The 14,687-nt window shown below is 41.9% G+C and overlaps 1 protein-coding gene across 1 annotated transcript in view; it reads left to right on the forward strand.

Annotated features, from left to right (window-relative positions):
• The window catches only part of ITGA9 (integrin subunit alpha 9), a gene marked incomplete at its 3' end in the record, with an annotated part of 228,236 nt that overhangs the window by 33,001 nt on the left and 180,548 nt on the right, over nucleotides 1-14,687 (forward strand). Inside the window, exons 9-14 of the mRNA XM_081996300.1 lie at nucleotides 2,857-2,994; nucleotides 5,152-5,257; nucleotides 6,533-6,627; nucleotides 9,571-9,661; nucleotides 10,202-10,247; nucleotides 13,228-13,382. Of these exons, the coding sequence (XP_081852426.1) occupies nucleotides 2,857-2,994; nucleotides 5,152-5,257; nucleotides 6,533-6,627; nucleotides 9,571-9,661; nucleotides 10,202-10,247; nucleotides 13,228-13,382 (631 nt within the window). The remainder of the gene's footprint in view (nucleotides 1-2,856; nucleotides 2,995-5,151; nucleotides 5,258-6,532; nucleotides 6,628-9,570; nucleotides 9,662-10,201; nucleotides 10,248-13,227; nucleotides 13,383-14,687) is intronic.

Consider the following 14,687-nt stretch of genomic DNA (forward strand, 5'->3'; position numbering starts at 1 on the left):
ATGCTGGGATTTCCTCTTAGTAGATGTTACTGGGCAACATGGGTAGCCTGGAGCTTAGTTGAATACACAAAGCCCCAATCTGTTTTTCTGTGTCCTGCTGTGACAAGGCGGGCGTGGGTGTTAGAGTTATGCTGCTTTGTAGGGAAGCGGCTTCGTTGCTTCAGGAGATGATGATTTCCCCCTTCCCACCACGAATCAGTCCTGCATTTTGCTGTTAGGACTGGTGTCTTAGAGCTGAACCACTCCTCCCTGCCCCCGAAATTTAGTGCATGCTGGTGAGATCTAGCTCTCCCTGTGTGGTGTTGTGTTTGAGTGAGGAACAGCTTGTGTTCTTTGGTGGGGGCTTGCTGGAGATGTGTTGCAGGAGAAATGAAATGGACAGTATGTCTAACTATAGGTAACAATAAAAAGATGTCTTATTTGAGAATAATGCAGTGAGGAAACAATACCCGTTACCTGGGGCTGTCAGCATTCTCCTGGAAGGAGGGGAATTACAGAAGAAAAAGGTTATTGGTGGCTTCTGGCTCTAGGAAGACCGGCCAGCCTCAGAAGGTTCTAAAGTGTTTGACTGTATCATCAAGTTGAGAGTGCTAGCATGTTTTGCTATTTTTTCCCAACAAAATCAGTTGCAGTCTTTAAAAACATGTCTGGAATAGGGGAAAACTGCAAGGATGAATGTGATGGTGTGACTTGTATTTTAGGGCCTCTCCAAAATTTGTCTTTCTCTGTACTAGCAGAATTGCAGACACCTTGAAAGGAAAAGACCTCCCAGTTCATCCAGGGCATCTCCTGTGTTTGATTGCTTCCTGTTAATTTTTTTCCCTGTTGATTTTTAAATGTCCCTAAGGATGTGCTCCTGGAGAACTATTCCTCAGCCTAATAAACAGAGCTATCAGGAAGTTTCCAGATCTCAGCCAAAAACTTTCCTTTTTCAATTTAATTGCTTTATTCTTCTATGTAACGTAACTAATCAAGTATTTACATCCCATTTACTTCTAGGCTGTCATCTCCTCCTTTCCCATTAGGATCTGTTTTATACAAATTCTCTAAAATCCAAATGAGAATTTTATTTTAAAGAGAAGGCTGTCCTAAATCACTCTTTCTTTGTTTTTTGATTGAAATATAACCAGACATGCTCAGCAGTGAGCACTGCCTGGAAATGAGCTCTCACAAAATGCTGCGTCCTTCCCAGTGGTGCGGAAGTTCATTGCTCTGACATTCTTGTTAGACAGACATTAAAAGCAGGCCAGTTTCTTCCTTCTCTTTTTTACTGCTGGATGCTGAACTAGGAAATCAAATGCAGACAAGAAAAAGGAAAATGCGGTGCCTTGTTACAAATGTTAAGTGCACAAACTTCAGGTTCTCGCAGCACCATGAACTCACCCACGCTGCAGATGTACCATGTTGTAGTTAAGTAAATAACAGCCTTTCCCTGAAAACTGCCTGAATACATAGTGAAATGCTTTTCATAACTTTCGCTCCTTACCCATGAGAAATTTGTTTTAAAACCTTAGTGGATTAAAAAAATAAACAAATAAAAAATCCACAAGGGAACTTAAGCTACAAAATAACTAGAATCAAGTGATGTTTGAGGTCTGACCTTAAACCCACACAAACACAAAAATCTGTATTACAAACTGAAACTCTATCCTTAACTTACCCCACTATATATATTTAGTAGCTTTTAAATCTTACGGACTGCATAGAATAGAGTTGCTGCTGCCCATCTCTTAGCATGCCCAGTAGTTCAGGCTCATGCATCTAAACTGGTGTGGAAGGCAGTGGGTCAGAGATCTGCAGTGAGGAATGTAAAAACATGCGAGAAATGTGATTCATTCTTTTTAACCTAAATAATTATTTCTGTAACCTCAATTTTTCCCAGTGTGTAAACAGCTCTCAATTTCAAATAAAAAGTGGTATCTTTCCAATTTTCCTGTGGAAGTTGCTTTTAATTTTGAGACCATGGTTTGTAGTTGGTCTCAAAGACTATGCCTTGTGGTACCTTAGCAGAAGTGCATGAAATGAGGTTGAAATATGATTCTTGCTTTTGGTTTCCTTTTTGTGTTTAAATGTGTTTTGAAATTCATAATGTGGGTGCCGGTTGAGAGATTGTTAACATTTAATGTTAACCCATATGAAAAATCATATAATGAAATGAATGTATTTCTTAAATTTAAGCAATTTAGTTTTATCAGGCAATAATAACTGGAGGTTGAAAGTGGCTTAGGTTTTTTGTGTATCAGCTGGAAAGCTTTTATTGAAAGTCTTCTTTCTGTGTCAACTCACCTACCTGTACATGAGAGGAAAGGCTATGATCAAAACCCACAACCAGTACTGCTATTTGAAGATGACTGATACAAATAGAGCAGGGGAAGATAGTCCACAACCAAGAGGTAATTTTAGATGCCTCTTCTCATGGATACCCTACCTTTTGCCTCTTTTTTCTTTTCTTTATTTCTGTGGTACCCAACTTCAACTCTCTTTAGGAAGTCTGGCACAGGGCATGATTAATCATTAGCCAAGTCTTGGTTTGAGAAACTTACTTCACCCCTTCCTGGTTTTAAATATTTGACAAGTGAAAGCTAGTCTAAGAAGGCTCTTTAGGTGTCTCACTTAAGCATGTCCCGGGTTATAAACTTTATTCTGTTGGCGAAACATCCGAGCTGATGCACTGTTACAGTAAAGTGTTTAATTCCTGCCAGAATTATCCCCTAAGCTTTCTCTGTAGGAGTGCTTGTGAGTGATAAAGCAGCAAGTCATCATTTGAAATTAAAAAAAAAACCAACACGCCTAAATGATTTCCTCCTGTGTGTGGGCAGATACTGAATGCTTTGTTGTGACTCGGCTTGGTTACAGATGGGCTCTTACTTTGGCTCCTCCTTATGTGCAGTTGATCTGAACTCTGACGGGTTGTCAGACCTGCTGGTCGGAGCACCTATGTTTTCTGAGATCAGAGATGAGGGTCAAGTCACAGTCTATATCAACAGAGGAAACGTGAGTATGTACAGGAGATGACTTGGTAAGGGATGAGGGTGTGGGTTTGGGTGGGGTAATGCTAATGCCCTTCCAGCACTGCATGGTGAAACTCAATGTCTCAAATAGTGGGGCTCTGGATGTTTCTAGCAGAGCATGAAGGCATGGAAAACTCATCTGGTATCATGATTACCCAGACACCAGCCCACATTCATCATAGAGCTGTGAATCTTTCGAGGAGGTCTGGGAAAGTTTCTGGTTTTATGATGAAACTTGGTGGTGTTTGTGGCTTTACATGAATTTGATGCCAAAACCAAGTAAGAGCAGCTTTGACTGAGTTTTCCTTTGTGTTTTGGGTGGTCACTGTGACCTACACATCAGAACAAAAATGTCTGAGGGTTTGGGAGTCCTTGTGAAGAGAAGCCAGACACTGAATTCACTTTATATCAACATTATGGCGCATATATAGTCTCTAGTGGGAAGTTCTTATCAGTTGGTACTGTTGGCTTTGACATGACCCAACAGCACTCTTGGAAAAGTATAAACTTTCTTGCATCAGCAAAACAAGATCATTCTTATGTTGTATTTATAGGAAAACAGTGGTTGTTCACCTATTTTTATGTATTTAATATTCAAGTCCTAAACCTGCTGTCTCAGCATAGGAGTTGTTATGGACTAAAATGAAATTCATTTGCTTCATCAGTATTTTGTAAACTTTAGTGTATGGAGTTTGTTTATTCTAGACTTAACATTCACCCCGAGTCCTATAGGAGGCATTTGGGAGACTTCAGAATTGCTTTTGGTGTAATTTTATTTTCTATTATCACTCCTTTAAATGAGCTTTACTTTGGCAGTTTGATCCACAGGCTGTCCTACTTCTTATATCGCTGCTGAGTCCTCAGGATAGGGTCCAGAATGGCAAGCAGATAATATCTAACATTTCCTGCTCACAGTGAGAGCCTACATGAGTTCGTTTTTATCTTTTATGAAACAGTCAAGAAGCTAGTACGAATTTCTTATACTCCTGCAGCAAGAATTATGTGCAGGAGCAGTGGCTTGCAGGATTGTGGGTTTTATTTTAGAGTTTGGTAATTTTAAACTGTTTCATTTTGCAAGCACCATTGCTTAAGAGCTTGTTGCAGTGGATCAGAGAAAACTGCATTAGAATACAAGCATGCATACTGATGCTAGATTTAATATGCTCCTCTTTTGCCCTTTCCTGTGAGGACTGCAAAGAAATGAGTCACACACACAGGCCTGCCTGTCTCCTCTCTGTTGTGTTTCAATTTCATTATGTGGGATTTTCTTAAAGTCAGCAACTCCCCGCAGCCAAAAAAAAAGATTTTATTGCATGTTCCAGAGGGCAGTTTACTCTCATTCACAAAGGAAGCAAAAACAAAACAAAACAACCCTTGAGGTGGGTACAGAGTTGGATTGCGTAACTAAATTTTGTTTTCTTGTGGAAATGTTCCTTTTCCCTTGAGGGAAGACTGCAAGAAACTCAAGCTTATGCATTTGACCAGAAAGTGGGTGGCCAAGAAATACCAAATCCATATAAGGCTTCTCACGGCATAGGAGTACAAAGCTACTTTATTCTGAATTTTTCTCTGTCTCTTTATTTCCTTAAGTTTCTTTCCTTATTCTTCATTTCAGAAGGCTTTTTAGGGACTTTGCTTTAATCCTTCTGTCCAATACTTAAGAAGTTTTCAAATCCAGTTCCTGAAATGTTCTTTGCTTAGGGGAAAATTCTCCTTAACTCACTGGAGTTTAGCTGAATAAGCTTGGACTGAGGATTTCAGTCTTTGTATGTAATCTGCCAGTAGAGCAAGCTCTGGACTGTTACATTTTAGGCATCTGGAAACTTTCATGAGCTCACCAAGCCCTGTGACTGCATTTAGTTACATCATTGAGTTATCATGTAGTTAATTTAGCTTTTTAGTTATACCACTCATGCGCTCCTTCTTGCCTCCCCTTCCCCCCGCCAAAGGCTGAAGGTTAAAAACCCAAATAAATTAAATTTCTAGCGCCCAGGTGATTCATGTGCAGTGAGAGTGAGAGTCAGGCTGCAGCCCTGGCCCAGGTGCTTACCACAGTGTGTGGGTGTCTCCCATGGGGAAGGCTTGCCTCATCCAGGGCTGGCACCATTTCCCTGACCCTGTTTTATTTCCTGCTTGCTAGGGAGTGCTGGAAGAGCAGCTTGTCCTGGATGGTGATGGTGCCTACAACGCGCACTTTGGGGAGAGCATGGCTGCCCTCGGTGACATTGATGATGATGGCTTCCCAGGTCGGTGTGATTTCTTCCTGGGCCGCAGGGCTGACAGCACTGCTGCTCTCCTTCCATGGCTTGGTGCATGTGGCATCCATTGCTCCTCCGGACCCAGCCAGCACCTGGGCTCATGCTAAGGATAAATGTGCTTTTGTAGGCTTTGCCTGCTAAAGCTTTTGTAGCTGATTGTCCTTGATGTGTGTTTAGTCCGTGTCCATGTCCACACAGCTCACACTCCAATCTCATTAACATTGCTTTGCTTTCCTTGTTGCATTTTCTTCTTCCCTGTATGGTTTATGAAAGGCTTTAGATACCCATGCCCTGAACAAAACAGAAACCTGTCTTTCTTCTTTATGTATGTAATTTCTTTTCTTTATGTCTTCAAGCCTTTCCAGTTTTGTTGACACCTTTTCTGCCCTGATTTCTGGCAGCACAGATGGAGGACTTCCAAACAAAGGCTGGCTTACTCAGTGTGTGCCTGTATTTATTTCTTCCAGGCTGCTCAGAGCACTGTATCCCATTAAGTCTAACCCAATCTCATTGCATGTTGCCTTCACAAATGGTGCGCATGTTCTTCCTCTGCACTTGGACATGCATTGGTGCGTTCTTGCTGCTGCTTGTGGGTGAGGTGTGGTGAAGGAGAGACTGCAGAGTGACTTGGATCAGTCTGTGGATATGAAGCCATCAGGAAGACTTTAATTTTAGCAGCTGTGCATTCACTAGATTCAACTAGGAGAGGAGAATGGGAGGTGGGGATCACTCTTTCTGCAGGAGTTTTCAAATTTAATCAAATTTAATTGGAGTTGCACCCTTAGCAGCCTTTTTTCCTTCCTGCCTATCCATTTAATATACCCAGCCTCATTTTGGAGCCTTGGATTTTCAAGCAAACATAATGTGGTGCTACAATAAATGTTTTTCCAGTGCTGTCCTGGTTCACAAAGCTGATGTTCCTCTGGATTGGAGATTTTGATAAGAAAGTATTCTAAATTAACTTTCTGGGCATGGTTGCTGGTTAATAAACACACATTTTCACAAAAAGCACATGTTTCTGATTAGGCACAAAATAGCCATAGGCATGTACAAATTCATCTACATTTGTGTATTTTTTTGAGTTTAGCTTAACATGAGCTCTTCATTAAATCAAACAAATTCTTCTAGCCAGGTTGACATGAACTGCTGATCATTTTTGTCATGAGGAGCTATTTTCCTATGGATAGCTGGCTTCTAAAATTATGAAAAAGCTGGATTAATGGAATGGATTGTGAAATGCTTATAATTTGTACTGTTTTACAGATGTTGCCATTGGGGCACCCAAGGAGGATAACTATGTAGGAGCAGTGTACATTTATCATGGGGATGCCAATGGTATTGTACCTCAGTACTCTATGGTATGTGACACTATTGTTTATGATGCCTATCTGAAGTGACTTTCCTGGGGCCTGCAGAAATAAACCATACTTAGGGGTCCCCTTATAGGTAGCCTTATCATAGCTCTACATCTTTTTCTCAGTCCTTGTTTGAAAATGGCTTCTCCCAAAGTTTGTCCATATCTATGCTGTAGAGTAAAATTACGTTCATAAGGAGGTATTTTTCACTGTCTTTTGTTAGAGTTATCAGCTGTAGTTTCCTTCTTGAAATGAACGAAGTCTTGGGTTTGAATGTCAGTTTTTAGAGATAGTAGTGCTGCAGAGGAGAAATGAAAACCTTGGAGAGGCTGAGCATACAAATTATGGAGAGGCCAGTTGAGAGCTGGGAGGTTGCTCTTTCTTCCTGCAGAAGCAGGCTTAGCAAGGAGGAAGAGGTACTAAGTTTTCTTTTGTTCACTGCAGAAGCCTCTTTACCCATGTTGTTGACTCTCATCTTGCAACGTGACAATACGTCACAAGGCTGTTCTTAGCTGCCATTCCCCCGACCATTATTATGAAGTAAAAACTCAACTGGGGTATGCTATAGCATCTTGTGCAGAGATGACACTGTGCAATTTAGCTACTGTAGCCAGGCAATAGAGAAGATAAATTTATGCTCATGCTGCCCAACATGTGTCCCCTAGTCTCTGTCTAGCACATTTCTTTTTTTGAGAGAGCCTGAATCTTCCCTCCCTCTGTGTGTTTGAAGTTCTGGCTGTTTTGTTTTGTTGCTGGGTGGGATCCTTCACAGTAAATCAGTTTAAGCAGAATTAAAAGAGTTTAGTGGTTATATTGGAGGCTCTTCTAACAGACTGTAGAAGTTTAGTCCTTCTTCCTTTTACCATGTACATGCCATGCACTGCTTTTTAGAAAAAAGGAAGTTAAATGACTCTTTATGGATACTTCTAAAATGGACTAATGTGTGGCATGTGGAGGATTTTGCCCATTTCTTGTTGACAGCCACTGGTTGGGAAGTTCTTCTCTGGCCATTCAAAAGCTTGGAGCTTACCAGCTCTTGCTGAAAAGGATCAGTTTTTTGGGGTTTTTTTCTGGTTATTCATGAGAAAATTTAACATTTTTGAAAGAGACCAGATGAGCAGGGTGAGAAGCAAAACATGCTGCTTGCGATCTCTCCCTCCCCATGGGAGCAAGGCCAGCAGACGTGGCGCGTGCCTCTCTGCTTGGTCAGTGGGACAAAGTCTAGCCCAAGAGGGTGTCAGGGTACCATGGTCATTGACTCTTGATACCATTCCTATCATTGTCCCATGTCCTGAGGCAGCTGAGGGGGCACCGTTTATGGTCAGTGTCTCTGTGCAGTTTCCCAGTGTCTGCTGCAGGGCACCAGACACATCACCAGTTCATCTCCTGTGTGCAACCAAAAAAGCTGTGTAACAACTTCAGCTCTTTACCTACCTGCCCTGGATTTGAACCCAGAGGTGAAAGACTTTTTGTGTCTTATTACTATACCCCTGAGCCATCTTAATGCCCTGGATTTCCTTTTTTAAATAAGCTGAGAGGTGGAGGGGGGGCCCGGAGGGTGTATGTTTTCACCCTTTTCATTTTGTTAGCTCCCCCCCCCCTCTTTTCTTTTAAATTGCTGATCAATGTCGTTCCCTCATGTCCCTTCAGCAGCTTTAGTGGTGGCTATGAGCAGAAGCAGCTTAATTGGCTTTGTGGCCTGCTGTTTTCATTCATGGCACTTATGAACAGAGCAGCATTATACCTCTGCCTTCTAGGCTGTAATAGCCTGCAGATGTCCTCTGGGATGTTTGCAGGCAGGATTTACCACCCTAACTGGGACCTCCCAAAAATATGATGCAAGTGTAATGTGGGGAGGAAGTTACTTCCAGTTGTCTTAATCTTATCTGCCCATGAGTAGGAGAAGGAGATCAGTACATGGTGGAACACTGATTTCTCTTTAAACTGGCTGACAGGACTGCAGGATATCTTTCTTGCCCTCAAATTGTCTTTTTTCCCCTGAATTTCCTGCCTGACCTTTTGTCCAGTATTGTGTCCTTTTATGGGAGGGCCAGGAAAAGCTGGTCGCATGTCACAAGCTGTGAAGCACCACCAACAGTCTCGAAATTACTTCGTGGGATAGGTTTCTTTTGTCTGTAGCTTCTGCAGTCAGATGTTGGTTTGAGTTCAGGTCTTGCATTGGTGGCCTAGCATAATGAGTGAGAGCTGGGAGACATCTGATTGCCTTTGAAAATGAGATTTTGATATATTAATTTGCTTCAGACAAAGGCATTTACAATTCAAACTGTTTAGAGAAAGCTTTTGTGTTAATTAAAAAAAAAGAAGCTATGTTAGAAGTTAATTAATCCTTGCATTGGGGAGACAGAAATGAGATACAGCTTTCAAACTGACACAAAATACTGCATAATAGCTGATGGAAACCAGAATTTCTAAGTGGGATGAAAATTAATCATTTTGACTTTGAGTATGCTGGCAAACTTTGCGAAAAGAAATGGTTGTACAGGATTTTCTGTTTCAATCATTAATTTTGTTAAGATGCCACTTAAAACTTTTATTTACAGAAATGAAGGTAATGAGGGGAAAAAAAAAAAGAGAAAATCTCTAGGGTGCAGTTGAATTTCCCCCCCACCCCGAGAAATCTGTTTGATGTGTTCTGTATTTTGTTTGGGTCTGCAGCAGGGTTGTAACGCAGGTGTGTTTTTTAATCCAAGTCAACACTGGCCTCCTCCTAGCCCAGAGCAGAAGGGCTTCCTGCAGTCGGCAGCCTTCCTGCTCGGGGCTGCGTGGGTGAAGTGCGAGCCTGCAGATGTGCAGCACTCCCAGCCCATGGAAAAGAGCCCCAGTGACCATGAAAATCAGACTTGAAGAGGATTTTTTGGGTTTTCCTTCCCCCCTCCGAGATTTCTTTGTGTTACTGACTGATTTCACGTGTGTTTTCCGCTGCAGAAGCTGTCTGGGCAAACGATAAACCCGATGCTGCGGATGTTCGGCCAGTCCATATCAGGGGGAGTCGATATGGATGGCAATGGTTATCCAGGTACGTCTGCTACTCTGGCAGTGAGAGCACTGGGGAAATGCAGCAACAGGCTGACAAAACAGCGGAGCTGGTCATTTCCAGGTTGCTGGTTCCTGCGATTGCAGGAGGCCAGCGAAGCTGAACGTTTTCTTCCCATTTCCCTCCGTTATTCGAAGCTCCTGAAAAGAATTTGAGCCAATTGCTTGATTCAGGTGTTTGGGCAGTCATGACGAAGGATTGAGATATTAAAGCAGAGGATTTCAGTATATGGCCAAGATTGTAAGTCGCCTGGAAGCTGCTCAGTCATGAGGACAATCTTAAAAAAGGAAAAAAGTAGGTAATAATAAAAACCAAACAATGAAGTAGAAGTGAAGTAATGTCACAGACATAATCCTCCAGTTATAATACTTAATGACATAATGATATTTGAAGGGACCAGCTGGCTAATTAAAGTCAGAAAAATGCTTTTTTTAGATATATGCTCCATAATTTACCAACTGACTTGAGAGAACTGAATTTTGTGCCTCCTTTGTAACTGTCTCAATGTTACAAAAATTTCAGATATGACTGTTGGAGCCTTCTTGTCAGACAATGTGGTACTTCTGAGGTGAGATCAATGTCTTTTTTCATCAGCTGTTGCTTTCTTTTTGTGTCTGTTTTCTGTTTATATCTTATGTGGCCTAAGTCTTCCACCACTTCGATTTTCTCCCTAGTTTACTGTGGTCAGAAGCAGCAAGCTGGATTACTTTTTAAGCAGAACCTTAGACATGGAATGCAAAATCTAATTTAAACAGCATAGTGAGGAATGACAATATGTAGGACTCCCAGGGCTATGAACAATACAAAGGATTAAGGCCAGAAGGAGATGTGTTGTGTCTTAATGCCTTTTTAGAAAGGTTACTCTGAATGTGCGAGAGGGCCTTTTATTGTTCTTACATTTGCATAAAGTAAATAAATTATGATTTAAGGGAATGCAGTTGAGCAAAAAGCCAGCTGTGTATGATGCCAGGATGTAATTTTGCAAGTTATAATGGGACGCAGAATGAAATAAGAGTCTTCAGGGAAATGAAATACGGAGATGTTTGCAATACACACAGGATTTGGGCTGCTGTTGTCGAATGTATGAATTAAGTGCAATTTTTTTTTTCATCTGATGGAGAGGTGTGACAGCTTGGTCTACCAAATTTGCAGGTGGAGAGTTAGAGTAGGAGCAGGCTTGAGATGCACAGACCTGCGGAAGAGAATAGGAAGTTTGAATTTTGCCAGTAGCTTCATTGTTCTACTTGTTAATATTTAATAGAAAAATCCTGTCAATACCTAGATATCACTAGGGACTCCTGCATCTTAATGAAAGATACAGGGATGTGGTGAGACTGGCAAGACAAATGGTGGAGCTGAAGAATGGATGTGCCAGCCTCCTTCCTGTTCAAGGCAGGAAAAACTTGGCTATGTTGCCATTTGAATCAATTGAACAAAACATAAAGAAAAAAGGAGAGGGGAGAAGAAATGCTCTTGATGATCAGCATGGCCAGTAGTCAAGTCTTGTGAAGAGTTTTCTGTTCCTTCATCATGTGTGCAGGGGAAGCCAATTGTTGCTTCTGTGAAAAGGTGTCCCATGCTCCGGATGGGATCTTGCAGCCCTGCACCTCTGAAACCGATAGGAAGAAAACTGCATTTTTCTCCTGCATTGTTGTTACTTGCAGGGCCGGGAAGGGCAATATGAAAGGCTTGCTGTGATGTTTAAAACAACATACGTTGCAACAGCATGGTGACTTCTGTCCACATGTTCAGTCACTGCCTGTGCATTTTGCAGGAGATTAGTGCATTACTGACTTTGTGGGCAGACTGATTAATTGCTGCTACTGCCAATTTACCGCGTGTCCCTCTTGTTGTTTAGATTCAGGTTAGGATAAAGAAATCAGCTTTTTTTTTTCCTCCTTACCCTTCCAGAAGCCTTTGTGAAGTCCTTTGGCCAAAACCAACAAATGTTTTGCCCAGTGATATTAAAGGCTTTAGTGGAAGCTGTGGTGACTTGGAGCAGATCGTCATTGCTGTATTGCTCGCGTGTGCGTATGGCTGTTTGACAGATGCATTGGTTTTTGCTTTTTTTCCCAGTGAATAACCCAGTGAGTTAACGTTAAGGAAAAATCACATAGTGCATCATGGCTGGAGAATTTTTTTTTTTCCTAGGAGAAATATTTTTCTAAATCAATTATAGCATTTACTCTTTTATGTTTCCGCAAGCATTTGGAAACAGTTTTTTTCCAAAGTGTGAAATGATCCTGGGAAGCTCACTCTTTTTTCTCTCTTTTCCCTTTTCCCTGCATTACTGTATATATTTCTAGGGTTAGCATTTATCTTCATCCTCCACCTCAAAAGAACTTGCACTGTTATTTCAGGCTGTGGTAAAAAAGTCTGAGCAGCTGTCTTGGAGATTGATGTGAAGCTTGTTCCAGTCGATATGAATTAGGTGTAACCACAATCCCTGCTCTCTTCTCCCCCATCTCCCCTGCCTCTAGATTAAGTGGCTTGTGGAGTGAGAGTCCTGAAGTGATTTGCTTACGTGGTCTGGCCTTGCATGGCTGCTGGGAATACCTTAGAAGTGAATCTGCTGGTTGCTGCACATTTTTTTACTGCTAGAGTTGGTTTTGGAAGAATATGTTCATATTGAACATGTACAGAATTGAAACCACGAAGAATAACACTCAATGAATTTTTGGGCTGAAGTCCTGTGCTGGGGGTGGCTCAGCAGAGCTTGGGTTTCTGGGCTGCTTTTCCCAACCAAGCTGGTGGGGCTTAGTTGTGTGAGAAAGGAGACCCACCTGGGCCCTAATGGCACTCAGCTTGCTTTGCAATTCTGGCCAAGGTCGTCTTCAGCTGGGAATAGTCATAGCAATAACGTGGTGCCAGAGTTGCAAGGGTAGAAGCTTTCATTCACACTGTACCGGGTAAGTCCTGAAACAGAGTTCAACAGCATGAAAAAAGTATTCAACCTTACCATTCGCTGGGAGGAATTAGCCAAATGTTCCCTCTTCCAGAAAACATGGAGTCTGTGGGTCTGTTGTCCCTCTTGTACTGTCAGAAAAATTATGTATGAATCCATCTCCTAGCCCCGTGCTCGCTCTTTGACTTTCAGGTCACAAATTTGACTGTAGACCATTGTCTGGAAGCCTAAGACCTACCTGTTCCTGACCATACAGACTGCTTAGCAAGCAGTCTCACTTGCCTGAGCTTGTTGTTCTTGGTTGCCGTTGTGCTAATGTTTTTTATCCTCTTCAGTCATCAGGAAGGCTTTATGCAACTTTTGCTGGAGATTATTATTATCATATATTAATCAGTTTCCCCAGCTGCCTGCCTGCAGTTTGTATTTGAGCACTGAACTTCAAGTTGATGCTATGGTTTTCATTCAGACACTAGTAGTCCTTGCCAGCTAGGTCAAATGCTAATTTATGTTACAGTTTGAATGCACTCTCTTATTTTTCATGTCTGCTTGAAATTGTGCAGTTTACCAAATTTACTTTATTTTCCTTTGACTAAGAACTTCCCTCTGAATGATCACTCAATTCCACTTCTTTGTTGACCTCCAGATCCAGGCCTGTCATTACCATGGACATCTCCATTTTCCTGCCCGCATCCATCAATATCACAGCTCCTCAGTGCCATGACGGCTTGCAGCCAGTGAACTGCCTCAATGTCACAGCATGCTTTCACTTCAGTGGCAAACGTGTTCCTGGAGAAATAGGTAAGGTACCTGCACCAGCCCTGGCCGGGGGCATGCTAGCAGTTTGACCTGGAGTTGAGGGCTCCCTTTGGAGTCGGTAACAGAGCTTTTATGTGAAATAAATTGTTTTGAGGTGAGCTGGGCTATACAATTCTAGAAAGTTGGAGGCTCCCTGGGAACTTCCTTGGGTTTGTTTTTACCTTCTGATGAGGCTGATGTAATACTGGGGCAGTTTCTTCCTCAGTGAATGGAGGGAAATGTGTTCTTGGGCTTACTGCAAGGACAGAGGACACAGAAGCAGTTGATGCTGTGTAAATTCATATTCCCTGTTTACCTCTTGATAACACATTTCTATAATCCATATCCTCTACCAGTGTTATCAGAAAGCAGGTGTGATTTGCTCTGGGTTAATAGTTTTTGAAAGTCTCCAAGAAGCTCTTGAAACAGAGCCCTATAAATCTGAGTTCTTACTGGAAGTGAGCAAATCCTTTTCTGTGTATCAGTTTACCTGTCTGTAAAAGGAATATAAATAGCCCAATATTTTACGGACGGCAAGAATATCTTCCAGGCTAGTTAGTCTCTGTAAAACACACAGAGTTTCTTGGGTGAATGGAATTGTGTAAGGTATGTAGTTGTGCAAGCCTTTATGTCTTGGCTGCATTAAAGTATTACTTAGGTCTTCCACAGCCCACTGTTTACAAGTCTCAGATACTGTGTGAAGTGATATGGCATAGATAGAACATTTCTAAATATTGTAAGGTGTGGGTTTGTTTAGTTCAGCCATGATGTTTTACCTTCGCATGCTTCAGGAGTGGCATAGGACTTGCAGTGTGCTGCGTCTCTGCAGTGGGTCTGGTGAGGAGCTGGGGGAAGCAGTGCCTTCTCCTGCTTTGTGCCCCAGCCTTTCTGAACCACTAATTGAGAAGGGTGAGTGTTGCATCTGTGTGTCCCAGTATGCAGAGCTTGCTGCAGTATCTGGATTTTAAATGAGTCGGACAAGAAAAAGGCTTCTTGCTACTTTTCCAGACATTCACATGGAGTGAGAACTACAAGCTGCTTGTTGAAGTTGCTCTCTGCAGCTTGACACTTTGTCACCTGAACAGCTCAAAAAAGTGAAGTTACTAAATTTAAGATTCCTCTGGATTCTAACATATAGATGCAACTGAGACTTCAGTTTCTATTTTTGCACTTTTTCCTTCCCTGTGAATGATGTCCCTCAGCAGACAAATACATGCTTTGATGAGGTATTTTTTGTACTGCCTGCTACTCTGTCAGTTAAGAAAACACTTATCTCTGAGTGCTCCAGGGGTGTTAATTCCTTTCTGA

Source organism: Phaethon aethereus, assembly GCF_964289735.1.
Source record: "Phaethon aethereus genome assembly, chromosome: 2".
In the NCBI taxonomy this organism is placed as follows: Eukaryota; Metazoa; Chordata; class Aves; order Phaethontiformes; family Phaethontidae; genus Phaethon; species Phaethon aethereus.